Below are 21315 nucleotides of genomic sequence, written 5' to 3'. Positions count from 1 at the left end.
TTCAGCTGCCTTACCGAACACTAGACTACCTGAGAACATTCCAGCGTCAATCAAGTCGCGCTTCTGTTGATGTATTTAACTCTATTGTACAGTTATTGTGAAACAGCGCCTCACAGTGGTGAAGAGAAAAGTTGACTGAGTAGATGTTTACTGACACTGGCGGTAAACACGTGTGTGTTATTAGTGGAGTGAATGTGAATGTGACTGTAATTAAGGAATTGAATCTAAGACGGAACTACGAGACAAAACATCAGGAGAAGCTGAAGAACCTGAATGCAGAGCAGAAGATACAGAAAGTAGAAGAGTTAAAGAAGAATCTGACATTTCAGCAGATGTTTTTCACCAGAGAACAATCCCAAAGTGAAGCTGGAGTGAACACAGAGGAGAAATCAGAGTCTCATCAGCAGGTTATTTACTGAGGGAGAGTTTCTGAAGAGCTGCATAATGAAGGTGTGACACGTCTGGTGTTTCACAGGAGAATTCTTTTTATGGAGAGCAAAATATTTTAAGTTATTTAAAGTTTAAGATTATTTTTTTATAAAATGGCATCAGAGCAAAGAAATCTGATTGTTTTGATTTGTTGTTATTTTGTTTTTCTTAACAGCACAATATTTATTGATTTGTTCAGGGTTTTTTTGCAGCATGTTCATATTTCTAACGTGTATAATTTGGACAGGAGATATTTTTATGGAGAGCAAAAGATTTAAAGTTGAAGTTAATTAATTCTGGAATAATATTCATGTCTGTATTTATTTATATTTATGTTAAAAAAACATTGTTTAGTCTGTTCAATAAATGTTTCTCCTGTTCGGCCTGTGACCTAAAGTGTGCTTTGAGTTTTGGCCCCTGTGCAGTTGAGTTTGACCCTGATGGAGATAAATATCATGAATTATTAATAATAACATATAATTAAAGGTAAATTGAGCAAATGTGTTATTTCGGAAGTGTGTATCAAACTGGTAGCCCTTCACATTAATCGGTACCCAAGAAGTAGCTCTCAGTGTCAAAAAGGTTGGTGCTCCCTGATGTGTGTGTTTTACAGGGGTTTCCATCCGAACAGTGCTGTATGTGTAATCATACACACCCATGCACACATACACACCACTTATACTCCTGGGTTTATAGCAGAGAGAAAATTGTGTGTGTGTGTGTGTGTGTGTGTGTGTGTGTGTGTGTGTGTGTGTGTGTGTGTGTGTGTGTGTGTGTGTGTGTGAGAGAGGATGATCCTGGCACTGCTTAGACACACAGAGTGTATAGATTGTGGGTGTGGCCTTAACTTGTTTTCACTTACTCACTCTCTCTTTCTGTGAATGGACACACACACACACACACACACACACACACACACAGTGATTCCTGATTTCTTATTTTTTTGTATGTCTGTCACACTTTAATCAGATCATCAAACTAATTTAAATATTAGTAAAAAATAACACAAGTAAACACAACAAGGCGTTTTTAAATGAAGGTTTATATTATTGAGGGAAAACAAAATCCCATCCCTGTGTGAAAAAGAACTGCAAGCCTCACTTGCCTCAGTGAAGGCCAGTGTTCATGACTCCACCATGAGAAAGAGACGGCAAAAATGCTCTGAATGACAGAGTTCCAAGACGAAAACCACTGCTGAGCAAAAAGAACATAAAGGTTCGTCTCAGTTTTGCCAGAAAACATCTTGATGATCCCCAAGACTTTTGGGAAAATACTCTGTGGACTGACAAGACAAAAGTTGAACTTTTTGGAAGGAGTGTGTCCCATTATGTCTGGTGTAAAAGTAACAGCGCATTTTAGAAAAAGAACATCATACCAACAATAAAATGAGGTGGTGGTAGTGTGATGGTCTGGGGCTGTTTTGCTGCTTCAGGACCTGGAAGACTTGCTGTGATAAATGGAACCATGAATTCTGCTGTTTACCAGTATATCCTGAAGGAGAATGTCCAAACATCTGTTAGTGACCTCAAGCTAAAGCGAACTTGGGTTCTGCAGCAGGACAATGATCCAAAATCCACCAGCAAATCCACCTGTGAATGGCTGACAAAAAACAAAATGAAGACTTTGGAGTGGCCTAGTCAAAGTCCTGACTTAAATCTTATTGAGATGCTGTGGCATGACTGTAAAAAGGCGGTTCATATTCGAAAACCTTCCAATGTGGCTGAATTACAACAATTCTGTATAGATGAGTGACCAAGATCCCTCCACAGCGCAGAAACAGACACACAAACACAAACACTTGATTGTAGTTGTTGCTGCTAAGGGCGGCCCAAGCAGTTTTAGGTTTAGGGGCAAACACTTTTTCACACAGGGTCATGTAGTTTTGGATTTTGTTTTCCCTTTATATAAAAAAATCCATGTTGTGTTCGCTTGTGTTCTCTTTTACTAATAATAAAATGAGTTTGATCTGAAACACACACACACACAGTCTCGAGGCCTGAATAGAGTGTGTGTAGTGACTCAGACATTGTGTGTACTTGTTAGGGTTCTATTCATTCTGTGTTTCCCTATTGTCATAGCATCAATGTTTCTTTCTTTCACTCACTCTCTCACACACACACACACACACACACACACACACCCTATGTAGGCTCTGTCCATGATTATGCTTGTCACATGATTTAATTAGGAGAATATATTAAAAGAGAGCCTCTGATTGGTCAGTATTTAAAAGTAGGCTGTATTAACTAACCTTTGATCTCTGACCTTTAACCCCTTAACATTTATTCTCTAACCCTTAACAATCGTTTATTCTCTGTCTGTATGAGTCCTTTATTTGTTTATTCCTTTTTTCCATTTCATCCATTTTCTTTCTTTTATTACTTTTTTTTCTTGATCTGATTATTTTTTTTTGTGTTCTATTTGTTTGGTTCTACTCTGTTTTCTATTTGTTATGATGGGGCCCTTCAGTAATGCCCCTGTGGAGGGCTTGCTCTTTCTTACACACACACACACACACACACACACACACACACACACACACACACACTTATCTCTCTTTCCTCTCTTTATTCTCTCACTGAAACACAGTACTACTACTCTGGTGTATGATTTTCACTGGTCAACGCTCACACCACCCCGAACTCTCTCTGCGGCCCTTCACAGCCCGAACTCCCTCTGCTTCCCTCTTAGTCCCAAAACTCCTCTCCTGCCAACTCAGTCCCAAACCCCCTCTGCCGAACCCACTCTGCTGCCCACACACCCCCAAACCCCCCCTCTTCTGCTCACACCGCTCAGAACCCCTCTGCTGTTCACTCAGTTCCGAACCCACTCTGATACCCACACAGCCCCAAACCCATACAGTCCTGAACCCTTTCTTCTGCCCACACATCTTCGAACCCCCTCTGCTGCTCCTACACAGCCTCAGACTCCCTCTGCTGCCCCTACACAGCCCCGAACCCACTCTGGTGCCCACACAGCCGTCAACCCACTTTGCTGCCCACTCAGTCCCATATCACCTCTGCTGCCTCTACACATTCCTGAATCCCCTCTGCTGCCCCTATACAGCGCCAAATCCTCTCTGCTAACCCTAACCCTACACAGACTTAAACCCCCTCTGTTGCCCCTACACACTTCTGAAGTGTGTGAGGTGTATAGATTGTGGGTGTGGCCTTAACTTCTTTCCACTTACCCACTCTCTCTTTCTTTGAATGGTATGTTTGTGTGTGTGTGTGTGTGTGTGTGTGTGTGTGTGTGTGTGTGTGTGTGTGTGTGTGTGTGTGTGTGTGTGTGTCACTTAGCCATAGTGCACATTCTTATTTATTTCTCTTCTGTCTCTCTCTCTCTCTCTCTCTCTCTCTCTCTCTCTCTCTCTCTCTGTCTCTCTCTCTCTCTCTCTCTCTCTCTCTCTCTCTCTCTCTGTCTCTCTCTCTCTCTCTCTCACACACACACGCACAGTCTCGAGGCCTGAATAGAGTGTGTGTAGTGACTTAGACATTGTGTGTTCTATTCATTCTGTGTTTCCCTATTGTCATAGCATCAATGTTTCTTTCTTTCTCTCTCACACACACACACAACCCCATATGTAGGCTCTGTCCATGATAATGCTTGTCACATGATTTAATCAGAAGCATATATTGAGAGAGCCTCTGATTGGTCAGTATTTAAAAGTGGGCTGGGTTCACTAACTTTTAACTTTTGACCTTTACCCCCCAAAACTTATTCTCTAACGTATTTTCCGGACTATAAGCCGCTACTTTTTTCCCACGTTTTAAACCCCATGGCTTAAACGATGAAGCAAGCAAAAAACTGAACCCCATAACATTAGACCAATGAAATTGCCGAATGTGTTCAGGTGAACCAATAAAACTCTTTATATAAAATCAGATGCGCTCCCACTGAATCGGGCCGCACCACATCATAAATATGGATGATGTTCCTCTGAGGTTTGACCTGCCGCTCATTTGGACTGTCTACAGGAAATGTGAATCATTCGTCACGCTGAAAACAACCGGGCAGGAAAACACACTTCACCTGTGTTCTGAGCTGCATGGCATCGGGAGAAAAGATTCACCCATGGTGATTTTTAAACGCACGACGATGCCAAAAGATAAACTCCCGAGAGAACTAGTTGTGAAAGGAAGGAGAACAATGACTTTCTTGGTCTGCTACTGTTAAGATACAAGCCGTGTAACAGACACTGTCTCTTATTAAAGCCTGTGTAAAGTTCATTAGTTTCAGTGTAGACATGCGGCTTATAGACAGGTGCGGATTATTTATGTTCAAAATAAAAATCTTTCAAATCACCCAAATTCAGGGGGTGTGGTTTATATTTGGGTGCGCTTAATAGTCCGGAAATTACGGTACTTTTTATTCTTGATCTGATTTTCTCTTTTTATTCTATTCGTTTGGTTCTACTTTGGTTCTTCTATTTGTCACACACACTCACTTGTCTCTCTTTTCCCTCTTTATCCTCTCACTGAAACACAGTACACTGATCTGGTGTATGATTCTCACTGCTCTGTTCTTTTGACTCCGCCTCCATTTACGGGTCAATGCCCACACACCTCCGAAATCCCTCTGCTGCCTCTACACAGCACCGAAACCCCTATGCTGCCCACTTGGTCCCGAACCCCCTCTGCTGTTCCCATACACCCCGGAACCCCCTCTGCTGTTCCCCCAAACCCCCTCTGCTGCCCACTTAGTCCTTAGTCCCCCCTCTGCTGCCCACACACCCCAAAACCTCCTCTGCTGCTCACTCAGTCCCAAACCTCTTCTGCTGCCCCTACACAGCCTCAAACTTCCTTTGCTGCCCCTACACAGCCCCAAACCCACTCTGCTGCCCACTCAGTCTAATATCCCCCCTGCTGCCCCTACACAGCCCCAAACCCATATAGCACCGAATCCTTTCTGCTGCTCCAACACAGCCTCAAACACCCTCTGCTGCCCCTGTACACTCCCGAACCCCCTACGCAGCCCCGAACCCTCTTTGTTGCCTCTACACATACATTTACATTTTTACATTTACATTTGCGGCATTTGGCAGACGCCCTTATCCAGAGCGACTGAGCAGGGGAGTAGTTTTTTTTAGGGCTTTTTGCTCAAGGGCCCAGCAGTGGCAGCTTGGTGGTGGTGGGATTTGAACCTGTGATCTTCTGATCCAAAGCCCAATGCCTTAACCACTGAGCTACCACCTCCCCTATACATACACAAACCCCCTGTGGTACCCCCACATAGCCCCTCAACCCCATCTACTGCCCACACATCCCTGAACCCCCTCTGCTGCCCACACAGCCTAGAACCCCCTCTGCTGTAGGTGTCGTATCCTGTGTGACGATGCACTGGGGTTAGAGTTCAGATCCGCCTGTACTGACTTCTTTTTCTTTGTTTTATTTTTCTCCCCATTCTATTCCCTCATGCTGGACCGCCGTAAAAAGCATTTCGCTGCATGACGTACCCTGTAAATGGAACAGATAAAAGCTTCTCCATGCTGCTTATATTCAAATGATGTCTCTCTCCCCTTTCTGTCCTCAGGTCCTTTGTTGGAGCTGGACCTCTAGGCATCTGTGGTTTAGATTTTTTTTCTGTGTGAAAATCTTCTCACTCATAGAAACATAGACAGTGATGTTTCATGATCTCACTTCCTGAAGGTTCCATTCATGAAAGTATAATAGAGTTGAATAGAGCTGTACAGAATATCTCACCTCCTACAGGAACTCCCCTCTCAATGTAAAGGAAGTAGTTTTTTGTTGTTGCTATGCCGATCCTGAAGCAGCTGACCTCATCTGGGGCAAAGCGCCGCTCTCACTCTGACCTGACAGTGAAGATGATTAGCGCACCGCTTGCTGATTTCCGCCATACAATGCACATTGGTCGTGGAGGTGAAGCCTTCGGAGACATGTCCTTTCTCAGAGCACCACAAGAATTAAGCAATCATGTGCATAAAAACGTCCTTCTGCATCCCAGCATCAGAGGCAACAAACGCTCACAGTCTGAGCGAAACTCCAAGGCTACGAGCTACATGCTAACCACTAACAGTGCGTTCTCTCTTCCTTATGAGATTGAAGATCAGGACTTGAAGCTCCATCTTCCACAGAGCACCTCCTTAAACTTTCTGGAAAGGAAAGGAAGAACGTCAGGGATCGGTGGGCAGAGCTTAGAGTTGAAGGAACAGTGTTTCGGGGAGCTGAGCGAACTCCCCATGTTCACACCATCCTCTGGTAAAGGAATGAAACGTTCAGAGTCCATTCTATCCTTCCACATTGACCTCGGGCCCTCCATGCTCGGAGATGTCCTCAGTGTCATGGAGCAGAAGCAGAAAGACCTCACAGAAAATCAGAGGCAGGAACAGAAGGTGCCATGCGTGTCTACTTTTAGCTCTGTATTAAATGGGGAGAAACCACAAAGAGCACATGAGATTGAGACATGTAGCAGCATACACAGCATTAACATCAATGACAACGACTTCCTGTTCATGGATGAGGATGAGATCAGAGTATAAAGACTATTTCATCCACACATACGAGGTGATTTCAAAAGGTTTGGAAACTCGCTCTGTTTACAAGAAAGTACTTTATTTATCTAAGTTTTTACTCTGTCATCTTCAAATTAGTTATCTTTTACAGTAATACAGCGCCCCCAGTGTCCTGGAAGTCTTCTTTACAAAGCGTGTCAAGCACCTTTAGTGATTTGCGCCTGATCTCAAAACGGCCTTTGAACTGGATCTTCATCTTCTGGAAGAGGGCGAAGTCCACAGGAGTCAAATCTTGTGAGTGTGAAAGTAAGACAGCGAGAAACTTGCATGCGAGGTGCTCAGTAAATGGTGCACACCTGGTCAGAAAAGCAGCTGTGGTGATGAACGTGGTCAGAATAGCACCAGTTGCACAGCTCCTGATGTACACAAGCCCATGTCTTTTGGCACACTGACTTAAGGTTCTCCCTGTGACTTGTGCTGCCATCTGTTGGCATGTTACAAAACTAGTTTAGAAACTTTTTGATACCACCTCATACATCAAAGAGCATCCTGACAGAATGCACCATCAGTCAAGCTAGACTTTTTAACTGAAGTGTGATGTTTGGGATCATTTAAATCCTGGTGCGCGTGCACACACACACACACACACACACACACACACACACACACACACACAGACAGACACACATACATATACATACACACACACACACACAGACACACATATACATACACACAGACACACACATACATATACATGTTTGTGTTGATTTGATTTGATACACACACACACACACACACACACTGGAGATCAAAATTAGAGAACAATTTATAAACAATTGAACAATTCTGAAATAATGTGATCTTCACTGCTCAACAGTTGGAGTTTTTGTCGTGTCTATACCATGCTACCAGAACACCTTTTCCACAAAATAACTAATACATTTAAAAAAAAAACAACATTATTTTGCAGAAAACACACTGATCAAAATTTGAGAACACTTTCCGATACCTCCCATTTATTGGTGTTAATCTGGTACCTGGTGCTAATTTCCTTGATTATCTGGCAACCCCTATTTAACTGGCAGCCTAACTTCCAGTTTCACTGACTCTGCAAGATGGTGGGCCGTTCTAAAGTGACTGAAAGCCTCTGGCAGCAGGTTGTCCAGATGAAGGCCAAAGGGACGACCCAATCAGCCACAGCAAAACAAGTTGGTCGTTCCAAATCTGTGATTTCAAGAATATACTGCGGAGGATCTCAATGAACAGGGTAAGGATCTGTCTCGTCATACAGTGTCTCGACGTTTAAGAACATTTGGACTGAAAGCCACTCTGCAGTGACCAAACCTCTCATTAGCAGAAAGAATCAAAAGGCTAGACTAAGCTTTGCTGAGGAGCATGTTGTGTGGACAGAGGAGAACTGGTCCAAAGTTCACTTCAGTGATGAAAGCAAGTTTAATTTATTTGGGTCTGATGGGAAACATTATGTTCGGCGACAAACTGGAGAAAGACTGAACCCAAAGTGTGTAAAGAAGTCAGTGAAAAGTGGAGGAGGAATTGTGATGGTTTGGGGCATGTGTTCTGCAGCAGGAGTTGGGCCTCTTATACAGCTACATGGCAGAGTGAATGCAAATGTTTATCAGAACCTTCTTCAACAACATATGGTTCCTTCCCTGCGTTCATCACCCAATCAGCCAGCAGTGTTCATGCAGGACAACGCTCCATGTCACACAGCAAAACGGGTAAAGCAGTTCCTTGAAACTGAAAACATTGAAATAATGCCATGTCCTGCCCAGAGTCCTGATCTCAACCCAATAGAGAACCTCTGGAAAATCCTTGGTGACAAAGTTATGGCCAAGAAACCCACTACAGTCACCCAACTGTGGAGGAGACTGGAAGAAGAGTGGACCAAAATCACACCAGAGCAGTGTGAGAGACTGGTGCTGTCCTGTGGCTGCAGATGTGCTGAAGTCATTCAGAGCAGAGGCCTGGACACTTCCTACTAATTACTGACTGTTGTAACCTTCAGAACATTTTGTTGTAATCTTTTTCCATGCTACAGTCATTGTTGTTCTCTAATTTTGTTGTTCACTTGCACAGTGTGTTTTCTGCAAAATAATGTTTTTTTTTTTTTTTTTAATGCTTTAGTTATTTTGTGGAAAAGGTGTTCTGGTAGCATGGTATAGACACGACAAAAACTCCTTCAACTGTGGAGCAGTAAAGATCACATTATTTCAGAATTGTTCAATTGTTTATAAATTGTTTACAAATTTTGATCGCCAGTGTGCATACATACACACAGACACACAAACACATATACACACATACATATACACACAGACAACACAAACAAACACAGATACACACATACATATACACACACACACACACACATACATACATACATACAGGCATGTAAACATATATACACATACACAAACATGCGCACATACGCATTGATAAAGTTCTGTGTTAGATTAGGTTCTGAGTAAGATGAGTTGTGATAGTGGTACTGGGTGTGATGAGGTTCTGGGTAAAATCAGGTTCTAGGTTAGATGAGGTGTAATAGTGGTACTGAGTGTGATGAAGTTCTGGGTGAGATGAGGTGTGATAATGGTACTGGGTGTGATGAAGTTCTGGGTGAGATGAGGTGTGATGAAGTTCGGGGTGAGATGAGGTGTGATAGTGGTACTGGGTGTGATGAAGTTCTGGGTGAGATGAGGTGTGATGAAGTTCGGGGTGAGATGAGGTGTGATGAAGTTCGGGGTGAGATGAGGTGTGATGAAGTTCGGGGTGAGATGAGGTGTGATAGTGGTACTGAGTGTGATGAAGTTCTGGGTGAGATGAGGTGTGATAATGGTACTGGGTGTGATGAAGTTCTGGGTGAGATGAGGTGTGATTAAGTTCTGGCTGAGATGAGGTATGATAGTGGTACTGGGTGTGATGAAGTTCGGGGTGAGATGAGGTGTGATTAAGTTCTGGCTGAGATGAGGTATGATAATGGTACTGGGTGTGATGAAGTTCTGGGTGAGATGAGGTGTGATTAAGTTCTGGCTGAGATGAGGTATGATAATGGTACTGGGTGTGATGAAGTTCTGGTTGAGATGAGGTGTGATAGTGGTACTGGGTGTGATGAAGTTCTGGGTGAGATGAGGTGTGATTAAGTTCTGGCTGAGATGAGGTATGATAGTGGTACTGGGTGTGATGAAGTTCGGGGTGAGATGAGGTGTGATTAAGTTCTGGCTGAGATGAGGTATGATAATGGTACTGGGTGTGATGAAGTTCTGGGTGAGATGAGGTGTGATGAAGTTCTGGGTGAGATGAGGTGTGATGAAGTTCTGGGTGAGATGAGGTGTGATGAAGTTCTGGGTGAGATGAGGTGTAATAGTGGTACTGGGTGTAAAAAGCATTGTGGTGGATTTGTCCTATACGTGTAGTTTTGTAGCTTCCAGTGTCATGGTGTAAGAGGTAGTTATTGTTTTGGTTTGAAATGCATTAAGTATTAGTTAAGATGACTTAAGATTCCTTTAAAATAATTTATTTATCATCTAACCTTAAATGTTGCCTCTCTTTGTTTCTGATTTCTTCCTTCATGTTGTGTTTGTATTGCATTATTTTAAGAGAATGATGGCTAATGGGAAATGTACAACATTTACAGCTTTGTATTTTTTTTTATTGTTTTATCTGAATTAATACTGTTTTATACACTCGCCACCGCAATAAAGAAAAACATTATTATGGGCTTTTAATTAAAGAGCTGTGGAATAATCATTCTGTGTGCTGCTGTGTGTTTAACATGTTTCTTTCTTTTTGTTTTTTTTTTGCGTTTTCTCTGCTCTGCTCTTCCTCTCTGACTCTGAGTCTGATTTTTTTTTTTTACTTAGAGCAAGTGGTGCTTTAGTTTGTAATTAAATGTAAAAAGCAGTAGAACTTAGTGGAAGCTGTGATCAGTTTGGAACAGGATGTGGAGCATATGGAGTCATAGTGCAAGATGTTTCTTTGTTCAGGAAAGAATAATATAATAAACTCTGTAATGATTACAGGTCTATTGAACAACAAAAAATGGCTACTGTAATTTATTAATATATTAATATTTATAGTTAACATTTAATTTAATTGTCTTTAATATCTACAAATTCTTGATATTTCACCTAATGATTCAGACCAGTGGCAGAGAAGGACACTGAACAATACTAAACTCATCAATATGTTCAGAAGATGAGGTGGTGGTCTAAAAGTAGATGTTAGAAGGTGGTAAATTGTGGTCATGAAGTGATGAACATGATCAGCAGCAAAACTCTTAATAATCAGTGGGATTTAATTCATAATTGTTAAAGGGCAAAAGTGTGCTGAAGAAACGTTTCCCACATCACACCACCTCCACCATCCTGGGGTCGTATTTATAAAACTGTGTGTGATTCTTACTAAAAGTGTACGTGCGCCCAAAAGCTAAAAATTACATACACCCCAATCACCTAATGACTGCTAATCCATATTAATATATTCTACTTATTTCCATAATCCTGACATACAATTGTAATTTTGTTACGGTGAATAATTGTGAAAGGTGAGAAAAGAGCAAAGAAACGCAGAGATGTACACACTTGTAAATGGAGGTGAAAACGACATTATCTGGTGGCTGCAGCAGCAGAATCATTAATAAACGGAAGCAGCGCAAGTGGCAACATGTTGCTGCTTCTGATAAACGAGTCAGTGGGACAGACGGGGCAGTTACAGAACTAAAGAAAAAGTGATCCAGTCTGAAAGGTATACTGAAAGTTTCTACTCCTTTCTATTAGCATAAACTATTTTGTTTTCATACAAAGTCCTTATAGCAATTTGAGTGCAGTCGGTTGCGCAGATTACATTTGCAAAACCAGACACTGCTGCAAATTGCATTTTATTTTCATCCGGTTCTTGCACAGTGTATGGAAACCTGATGTATTGACTACCCATATTAATACTACCATCCAAACTGGCAGGTATTCTGGCACGGCTGTGATACACCAGACCTATTGAATAAGATTTAATAGAATTACATTATTTTCAAAGATGGTCTTAGTTAGAAAGTTGAAGATTATCTATAATATTTATATAAATCGTTTCTCAATTCTCACTGGAAACAGCTTGGTGACATTAACCCCAGAGTGGTGAGGACCTCTTTTTGAACAGGGATGGCATATTTCCGGCATGTTGCCCTCTCTAGTACTGGACCCAATTCAGCACATAGATCCAGGAGCTCAGCTGTAGGTCATCATCATGGGCCAAGAAATCATCATGGTCCCTGGAGGCTCTTCTCTCCTTATTCTTCCTTTGGTGTAATCCTCCAGCAGTCCCACCATGCAGCATTTATATTACAGCAAATATAGTGATCATTAACACCTTGCTCAAATCAAATAAAATTTTATTTGTCACATACATACAGGGTACGACATGCAGTAAAATGCTTTTTATGACGGTCCGGCATTAGGGAATAAAATGGGGTGAAAAAGAAGAATAAAAATAAAATATATAAAAACAAAGAAAAAGAAGGCAGATAAATAAAGTATAAAAACTATATAATAAAAAAGAATATACGAGGATATAAAGATTTTATATATATACAAAAATGCTTATGGCAGTGTGCAGTTAAACAGTAAACAACAGTAAACAAGTTAAGCATGGTTTTTGATTGTCCATAAAGTGTCCGTGTGCGGTCTGGTGTGGTGTAAAGTGTCCGTAAGTGTCCGTGTGCAGTAAGGTGTGGTGTAAAGTGTCCTTGTGCGGAATGGTGTGGTATAAAAAATAAGAATATAAAAAAGTATGAAATGTAAAGTGCACTGTGCTGTGCAAGTCCAGTGTCTGAAGTGTCTTCTTCACAATTGTGTTGATGTGACAGGACCAAGACAGGTCCTGTGTGATGTGAACACCAAGGTACCATAAACTGTCCATTCTCTCCACTGGGGTCCAGTTGATGTTTAGCGGTTGGTATGACCACTCCTGCTTCATGCTGAAGTTCACGATTAACTCCTTAGTCTTGCTGACGTTCAGGAGAAGGTTGTTTACCTGGCACCATCTCTTCAGGTTTTTAACCTCCTGTAGGTAGGCTGTCTCGTCGTTGTTGGAGATCAGGCCCACCACAACAGTGTCGTCAGCAAACTTGATGATGGTGGTGGAGATGGAAGAGGCCACACAGTCATATGTGTACAGTGAGTACAGCAGGGGGCTTAGAACACAACCTTGGGGAGCTCCAGTGCTGAGGGTGAGGGTGGATGAAGTGTGTTTTCCCACCCGTACGGCTTGTGGTCTGTCAGTCAGGAAGTTAGAGATCCATTGACACAGAGAGTCCCAGGACCTCCAACTTAGAGGTGAGTGTGGAGGGAATTATGGTGTTAAATGCTGAACTGTAGTCCACAAACAGCATCTTTGTGTAATTCCCGTTTCTTTGGTCCAGGTGGCTGATTGTAGTGTGGAGAAGATGTGCAATGGTGTCCTCAGTCGAACTGTTCTGACGGTACGCAAACTGTAGTGGGTCCAGTGTGTCTGGAAGTGATGCAGTGATGAAGTCTCTGACCAGTCTCTCAAAGCACTTCATCACTACTGAGGTCAGAGCTACAGGGCGGTAGTCGTTAAGGCAGGCGGGCTGGGGTTTCTTCAGGACAGGAACAATGGTGGACTGTTTGAAACATGAGGGGACAATAGATTGTTTCAGTGAGAGGTTGAATATCTCAGTGAACACCGGTGCTAGCTGGTCAGCGCAGGCTTTCAGAACCTGACCTGTGATGCCATCTGGTCCTGCTGCCTTCCTGGTATTCACTCTCTTAAATGCCCTCCTCACGTCATGCTCTGAGATGGTGAATGTGTTTACCTCTCCGGCTCTCTCGGCGTGCACGCTGGTTGTGCCACTAGCGCGGTTAGCTGCAGCTTTGAAACGTGCGTAAAAGGTGTTTAGCTCATCTGCCAGAGCTAAAGCGTCCGCATCCACCATTCTGGAAGATGGTGTTCTATAGTCCGTTATTGTCCTTAGTCCCTGCCACAGGCTTCTAAAACCACCTTGTTGGAACTGTGACTCTAGTTTTCTTCCGTAGCGCCGCTTTGCATCCTTCACCGCTCTGCGAACACTGTAAGACGCAGCCTTGTATTCATCCATGTCCCCGGTGGTGAGCCCCGTGTTGTAGGCAGCGAAGCGGGATCTCAGAGCGTCGCCGATGGTTTTATCCACCCACGGCTTCTGGTTGGGAAATGTTATGATAGTGTTTTTTTGCACCGTATCATCTGCTAGTTTCCTGATTAATCCCACAACTGCTTCCGTAAACATGTTGACGTCATCAGAGCTGCGCTGGAACATGTTCCAGTCTGCGTCATCCAAAGCGTCCTGCAGAGCGGCCACCGATTGGTCAGTCCAGCGCGCGACCTCCCTCTGAACCGGAGGTTCCTGTTTCAGCCTTTGTTTGTAAACAGGCATGTGGAAGATGGCGGCATGGTCTGATTTCCCAAACGGTGGACGTGATTGTGCCTTGTAGCTGTTCTTGAACGTTGTATAGCAGTGGTCCAGTGTTCTTTCGCCCCTGGTGGGGCAGGTGATGTGCTGATAAAAGTTCGGTAGTGCGCGTTTGAGGTTGGCCCTGTTGAAATCTCCTACCATAATGAGCGTAGCGTCCCGATGCTGTGTTTGGTGTTGCGTTAGTGTCTCATGTAAGTCCCATACTGCAGTGTCCGTGTCCGCTTGAGGTAGTATATAAACGGCACTGACTATGACCGAGCTGAATTCCCGAGGTAGATATAAGGGCCGACATTGATGGTCAGTAGTTCCAGATGTGGTGTGCAGGAGCGTGAAAGAGGAACGATGCTCGCGCTGTCGCACCAGTGGTTGTTCACCATCAGACACACTCCACCTCCTCTTGACTTCCCTGACACCAGTGTTCTGTCCATGCGGTAAACCGAGAAAAACTCGGCCAGCTGGATGGCGTGGTCCGGTACCGCTGGGTTCAGCCATGTCTCGGTGGAGCAGAGAAGGTTGCAGTCCCGAATGTCTCTTTGGAACTTGATCCTTGCCCTGAGGTTGTCGAGCTTGTTCTCCAGTGACTGGACGTTGGCTAACAAGATACTAGGTAAGGGAGCGCAGTGTGTGCGTGCCCTCAGCCTGTTCCTGACGCCGGCTCGTTTCCCTCGCGGACGCCGGTACGGGTCGCATCCTTTGTTCTCCCTCAGGATCTCGCTCGGCCAGCATGGGTCCGGGTTTAAAAAACGGTGACAGGTGAGTGCATTGTACACCAATAGATATAAGAGTGTCTCTGTCATATCTAATGATGTCCATCTTATGTAAATTAAACTAAAACTAGTTAAATAAAAGTATAAAATAAACAAAAAAAGAAAAAACGTAGCCGGAGCAGTCGTGACAGCAGCCGACCTCACCGGCGCCATCTTGCGAATCTTGCGAAATCACAGCATGAATTAGTGGTATCCTCAATCTGAGATCAAATTTGAAGACGAAAATGTAGATGTCAGTTTTGTTATGTAAACCATTATAGTTAGGACACAGAGTAATTGTTGTGTGAGAGGTTAATGGCTGTATTTCCAGACTTTGATATTTAATGATTGTGCCAGCGGTGAGAGAGTGGAGGGTGGAGCCGGACGGAACAAGTGGTAAGAAACACCTGCAGCTGATGAGACTAATCAGTGCGCTCTGTTTCAGCCTGGCGATGCCATAAAAGACACAGTGTGCTTTAGCTCTATTGTGGATCTACTCTCTTCTGGTAAGGTAGGATTCTAACTTTGTATATCTACTCAACTCAGTTGATTCTGGAGTGTTGGTCACTGCTTATTAGTTGATTATCATCAGGTGATTAATCTAGGGTAGTTTCAGTCTCACTTGAGGTGTGAATTGTGGGCAGGGCTTACTCACTTATATTGAAGGTGTAACCAGCTCAATCTTCAGTGTGCTTTAGCTCTATCGTGAATTTATATTGAATTTATATTGTCTGTAGCAATTGTAGGTAACCCACCTAAGGCCAGTAATGCTTAATGTTTATTTAACATTATATATATTCTTTTTAAAATTCATACAGAGGTCCCATTGCAAGTAACCTCATCTATCCTCCTTTGTTGTCTCAATCTTAAACAGTGGTGGTAGGTGGGCTCTGGAATTGCCAGTCTGCTGTAAGGAAATCCCCACAGAACACTGCTACACCCGCTGCTCTGTCTTCTGCCTATGCTTTCTCTCACTTACCAAGAGGTGCGGGTTTACTGTTGTCACAGAGATGGCGTCTCTTCATGACTTTCTGCTCTCCCCTTTAGCCACTGCTCGTAACCTTGGGGGAACTATGGACACTTAACTGTCCTTCTCACATGTCGCTAATGTGGCTCGTTCCTGACGATTTCTGCTCTACAACACTCGAAGGATTTGACTATTTCTGTCCACACAGGCTGCCCAGGTACTTGTTTAGTCTCTTGTCATTTCAAGACTATACTACTGCAAAACTACTGCCAGGTCTTCCTCTGAACGCTATTCATCTACTGCAAATGATCCAAAACACAGCTGCACGACTTGTGTTCAATCTGCCCAAGTTCTCCCACACCACCCCACTGCTGCTCCCTTCACTGGCTTCCAGTAACTTCACGTATCAGATTCAAAACACTGATGCTTGCTTACAAGACCAAAAATGGACCAGCGTCATCTTACCTCAGAGACCTAATCACATCTTGCACTGCACCATGCTGTCTGAGATCCTCCAGCACTGCTCAACTGGTACCACCTTCTCTCAGAATAAGAGGTAAGTATACTTCAAGGCTCTTCTCTGTTCTGGTACCGAGGTGGTGGAATGAACTTCACCTAGATGTCCGTACAGCCCTGGCTATCTTCAAGCGATGGAAGACCTTCATCTTACTGAAACACTCAAATTAGCACTTTCCAAGTTTGCTCTGTAGAATTCGAGTTATATTTATATTAAGTTTGTAATCTTGCGTACCAGTGTAGATTTATTCATTGCTAGAGACTCAAAGCACTTTTGTACGTCGCTCTGGATAAGGGCGTCTGCTAAATGCCGTAAATTTAAATGTGTGTGTGAGGGGGGTGTGTCTGTGACGGGTGTGTGGGGCCCCTTGATGGAGGGGAAAGAGTCTCTGATTATCTCAGCTGTCCTCACTATACTCTGTAGGGTCTTGTGATCCGAGACGGTGCAGTTCCCAAACCAGGCAATGATGCAGCTGCTCAGTGCTCTCAATGGTCCCCCTTTAGAACGTGGTCAGGATGGGGGGAGGGAGATGGGTTTTCCTCAGCCTTCTCAGGAAGTAGAGATGCTGCTGGGCTTTCTTGGTGAGGTTATTCGCCAGGTGAACAACAAGGAATTTGGTGCCCTTGACGATCTCCACGGAGGATCCATCGATGTTCAGTGGAGAATGGTCACGCTGTGCTCTCCTCAACAACCAACTCTTTTGTTTTGTCAATGATTAGAGACGGGTTGTTCGCACAACACCAGGCTGTTAATCGTTGCACCTCCTTTCTGTATGCTGACTCATCGTTCTTGCTGATGATCTTGCTGTGTCATCAGCGAACTTGATGATGTGATTCGAGCTGTGCATTGCTGCACAGTCGTATGCAGTGTTGGGCAGTAACGCGTAACTTTTTACAGTAACTAATACTGTAACTCGTTACTTCAAAAAATAAAGTAACTTCGTTACTGTTACTGTATGGTGCATTACCCGTTACTTTTTTAAATGAATTAATTTCGGCTAAAGTGTAGACTACAGTCTAACTTGCTTACAGGAGAGACGCATTGTAGGATTGGTGAATAAACCACTGTAAACAGGAAGAAGACGCATTGTGGGATTGGAGGACAAACACCACTGTAAACACGAAGAAGACGCACTGTGGGCGTGTCTCCATTTATTCAGGTCTGTGCGGCAGTAATGGTGAGTCGAGGCGAGAGCAAGACGAGTTTCTCAAAGTGGATATAGGCTCAATATTTCACTTTAGTTGAGTATAAAGACAAAAACTTTAAAGTCAAATGTAAGCTGTGTCTTTCTGGTTTCGAAGCTCGTATCTACTGCGATAAACAGCAACTCCAATCTGTTGAAGCTCCTCCAGGACCTCCATGCTAGAAGCTAGAAGCTAACCCAGTGTTCTGTTCTACATTGTTGATAGTTTTCATACTTCAGCTGTGAAAGGAACTTTTTTAAGAGCTCAACACAACAGCAGAAGCCACTTTAGTTTTTGATTGTGAATATATTATTCAGCTTGTTTTGTTATTTATTTCAGAAATCCTTGTGATATATTCAGTTTGTGCTGCTCTGACTTTAATAAAATAATATTTAAAACTACTTTGTGTTTAAGTCAGTTTTGTGTTTGTATAGACCATAACACACAAAAGGGCATTAATGGGAACATTAAAGAAGGGTCTTTAAAAAAGTAACTAAAAAGTTACTTTCAACAGTAACTCAATTCAATTCATTTTTATTTGTATTGCGCTTTTAACAATGAACATTGTCTCAAAGCAGCTTTACACAGATAATGTGGTGATTAAAAGTAAATATGCTCTTTGTAAGTAAGTTTGTCCCTGATGAGCAACTGTGGCAAGGAAAAACTCCCCGAGATGGCATAAGGAAGAAACCTTGAGAAGAACCAGACTCAAGAGGGAACCCATCCTCATCTGGGTTGCACCGAATGTTTATTTGAAGTACATATACAATGTTACGGGGTACAGTGATGATGATCAGAAGCGAACTGTATCCTAAATCAGTGTAGCAGACTGTTGACATTAACTACAGTCCAATCTATCCTCAAGGCGCCAGTTCTTACTCCGGAATTTCATGGAACCACCCAAGGTGTTGATGAGAAACCGTCCCAAGCTACACAGAGTGGCCTCCAGTCGAAGAGAACACTATCCAGAGGCAAGCCTGGACTAAGTGGGAAGATCCACGGAGGGGAGAGGGGCAGGAACAGTGGTCACTGGAGTCTCAGGAGCATGTTTAACTTGACCGAGAGAGATAGAGAGAGAGAGAGAGAGAGAGAGAGAGAGAGAGAGAGAGAGAGAGAGAGAGAGAAAGAGAGAGAGAGAGAGAGAGAAGAGGGTGACAGGAAGAGAAGGATATGGATTATTAAGTGTCCTTATTGTTGTATGAAAGTTAATGTCACTGTGCAGTTTGGACTCTGGCAAGACTCGCTATGGCAGCATAACTAAAAGGGAGAACCAGAAGGTAACACAAACATGGGGGATCTCTGTGATAAGAGACAACCCACCACACCACCGTCAACAAACCTGAGTGAACGTGTGAATGTGAGGGGACGACAGCATACAAATATCCCAGTTCACCAAACACTCTATCTATGTTCCCTCCAGATCTAAGCCTTTACCTATGAAAAAAATCTACTGATCAAAGGCTTGACTAAATAAATACGTTTTCAACCTCGACTTGAACACTGAGACTGTGTCTGAGTCCCGAACACTGGTTGGAAGGCTGTTCCATAACTGTGGGGCTTTATAAGAGAAAGCTTAGTCTGCTGTAGTCTTTATTATTTGAGGAACCACCGATAGCCAGCACCTTTTGATCTAAGTAGGCGTGGAGGATCATACTGGTACAGAAGTTCACTCAGATACTGCGGTGCGAGACCATTAAGTGCTTTATATGTCAGTAGTAGTATTTTATAATCAATGCGAGATTTAATTGGGAGCCAGTGTAGACTGATTAAAACGGGTGATGTGGTCATATTTCCTAGATCTAGTGAGGACTCTTGCTGCTGCATTCTGAATTAACTGAAGCTTATTTATGCACTTATTTGCACACCCAGACAGTAAAGCGTTACAGAAGTCTAATCTAGAAGTAACAAAAGCATGAACTAGTTTTTCTGCATCCTGTAACGACATCATATTTCTAAATTTAGCAATATTTCTAAGGTGAAAGAAGGAGATCCTGGTGATATTATTCACGTGAGACTCAAAGGAAAGACTAGGGTAAATAAACACCATCCAGAGATGCTACGTAATCGGAAAGTTTGCTTCTAGCTGCATGTGGTCCTAGTAAAAGTACTTCCGTCTTATCTCAGTTGAGCAGAAGAAAGTTATTAAGCATCCACTGTCTAATGTCCTTTACACACTTGTCAAAATTGTTAAGCTGATCTCTCTCATTTGGCTTTGCTGAAATATACAGCTGTGTGTCATCAGCATAGCAATGGAAGCGAGTCCCATGTTTATGAATGATTTCACCAAGAGGCAGCATATATAAAGAGAAAAGCAGAGGGCCTAAGACAGATCCTTGAGGAACACCAAACTTTACCTCATAGAGTGTGGAGAACTCACCATTTACATCAACAAACTGCTAGGGATCAGTCAGATAAGACCTGAGCCAAGAGAGAGCTGTTCTCTTTATTCCAACAACGTTCTCAAGTCTAGCAAGTAGTATAGTGTGATCAATGGTGTCAAAAGCTGCACTAAGGTCGAGCAAAACAAGTAAGGAGACAAAACCCTGATCAGAGGCCAATAACAGGTCATTTACCACCTTAACTAGAGCCGTCTCTGTGCTATGATGAGGCCGAAATCCTGACTGATACATTTCAAAAATGTTATTCATAAGTAGTTGTGAGCAGAACTGCTGTGCTACAACCTTTTTTAAAATTTTGGATATGAAGGGGAGATTTGATATTGGTCGGTAGTTGGACAGCTGACATGGCTCAAGGTCAGGTTTCTTAATAAGGGGCTGTATAACTGCCAGTTTGAAAGATTTTGGTACAAAACCAGTGCTAATGGAAGAGTTTATTATTTTAAAACAGGTTTAATTACCTCTGGAATGATCTGTTTAAAGAAACTTGTAGGCGAGGGATCGAGAATGCAGGTTGATGATTTTGATGAGGAAGTTAATGAAATTAAGTCATTCTCATGAATAGGAGTGAAGCTTTGTAATTGATTGTCTGTTATAATGACACTGATGTCTACAGGGTTACTTGTAAAATAATTTGGATTTATATTAACCGTCTGGATTTCTTGCCTGATGTTTTCAATTTTATTTTTTAAAAGTTCATGAAATCATTAGTACCTATTGATGGTGTGCATGTGAGTGCAGTGCTTTTATCCCCTGTTAAATTTGCTACCGTGCTGAATAAACATCTAGGATTATGCTTGTTATTTTCTATGAGGGTGGAGAAATATGCTGATCAGCAGCACTAAGAGATTTTCTATAAATTAGGAGGCTCCCCTTCCATGCTATTTGAAATACTGTTAATTTTGTTTGATGCCATTTATGTTCTAATTTTCGAGTGGTCTGTTTTAAGGTGCGCGTATGATCATTATACCACTGTGCTAATTTTTTCTCCCTGATCATTTTGGTCTTAAGGGGAGCTACATCATCTAGGGTATAACGTAATGTTGATTCTAGATGTTCAGTGGCCCAGTCGAGCTCTGCAGGGTCTGACGGAGATCTATCTAATATCGTAATTTCTGGAA

The 21315-nt window shown here is 42.8% G+C and overlaps 1 protein-coding gene and 3 long non-coding RNA genes across 7 annotated transcripts in view; all 4 read left to right on the top strand.

Annotated features, from left to right (window-relative positions):
• LOC310735003 (cdc42 effector protein 4-like) overlaps positions 1–7810 on the top strand; it is a 10404-nt gene extending 2594 nt beyond the window's left edge. The window contains exons 2-3 of one of the 2 annotated variants that reach the window (XM_083557570.1): positions 4315–4506; positions 5962–7810. In XM_083557570.1, coding sequence (XP_083413696.1) covers positions 6185–6928 — 744 coding nt within the window. In that variant the 5' untranslated portion in view covers positions 4315–4506; positions 5962–6184 and the 3' untranslated portion in view covers positions 6929–7810. The remainder of the gene's footprint in view (positions 1–4314; positions 4507–5961) is intronic. The other variant, XM_083557571.1, reaches the window with a different exon arrangement.
• A 1731-nt stretch (positions 7811–9541) lies between these two features.
• Positions 9542–10652, top strand: LOC310734125. Of its 3 annotated transcripts, none has more exons than XR_014535975.1 (5): positions 9542–9623; positions 9705–9794; positions 10011–10055; positions 10155–10199; positions 10281–10652. It is a non-coding gene; the product is annotated as an uncharacterized lncRNA (long non-coding RNA). The 3 variants fall into 3 exon arrangements; XR_014535976.1 differs by having other exon boundaries at positions 10155–10201; positions 10238–10652; XR_014535974.1 differs by lacking the exon at positions 10155–10199.
• Positions 10653–12429: 1777 nt separating this feature from the next.
• Positions 12430–12710, top strand: LOC310735047. The gene is made up of 2 exons (XR_014536203.1): positions 12430–12583; positions 12625–12710. It is a non-coding gene; the product is annotated as an uncharacterized lncRNA (long non-coding RNA).
• A 7872-nt stretch (positions 12711–20582) lies between these two features.
• On the top strand, positions 20583–20907 carry LOC310735096. The gene is made up of 2 exons (XR_014536220.1): positions 20583–20728; positions 20768–20907. It is a non-coding gene; the product is annotated as an uncharacterized lncRNA (long non-coding RNA).
• Positions 20908–21315: the final 408 nt, after the last annotated feature.

This window comes from Silurus aristotelis, assembly GCF_946808225.1.
Source record: "Silurus aristotelis genome assembly, chromosome: 12".
Taxonomy (NCBI): domain Eukaryota; kingdom Metazoa; phylum Chordata; class Actinopteri; order Siluriformes; family Siluridae; genus Silurus; species Silurus aristotelis.
Note: the sequence above shows the minus strand (reverse complement) of the source record. Positions and strands in the feature narration are given on the sequence as shown.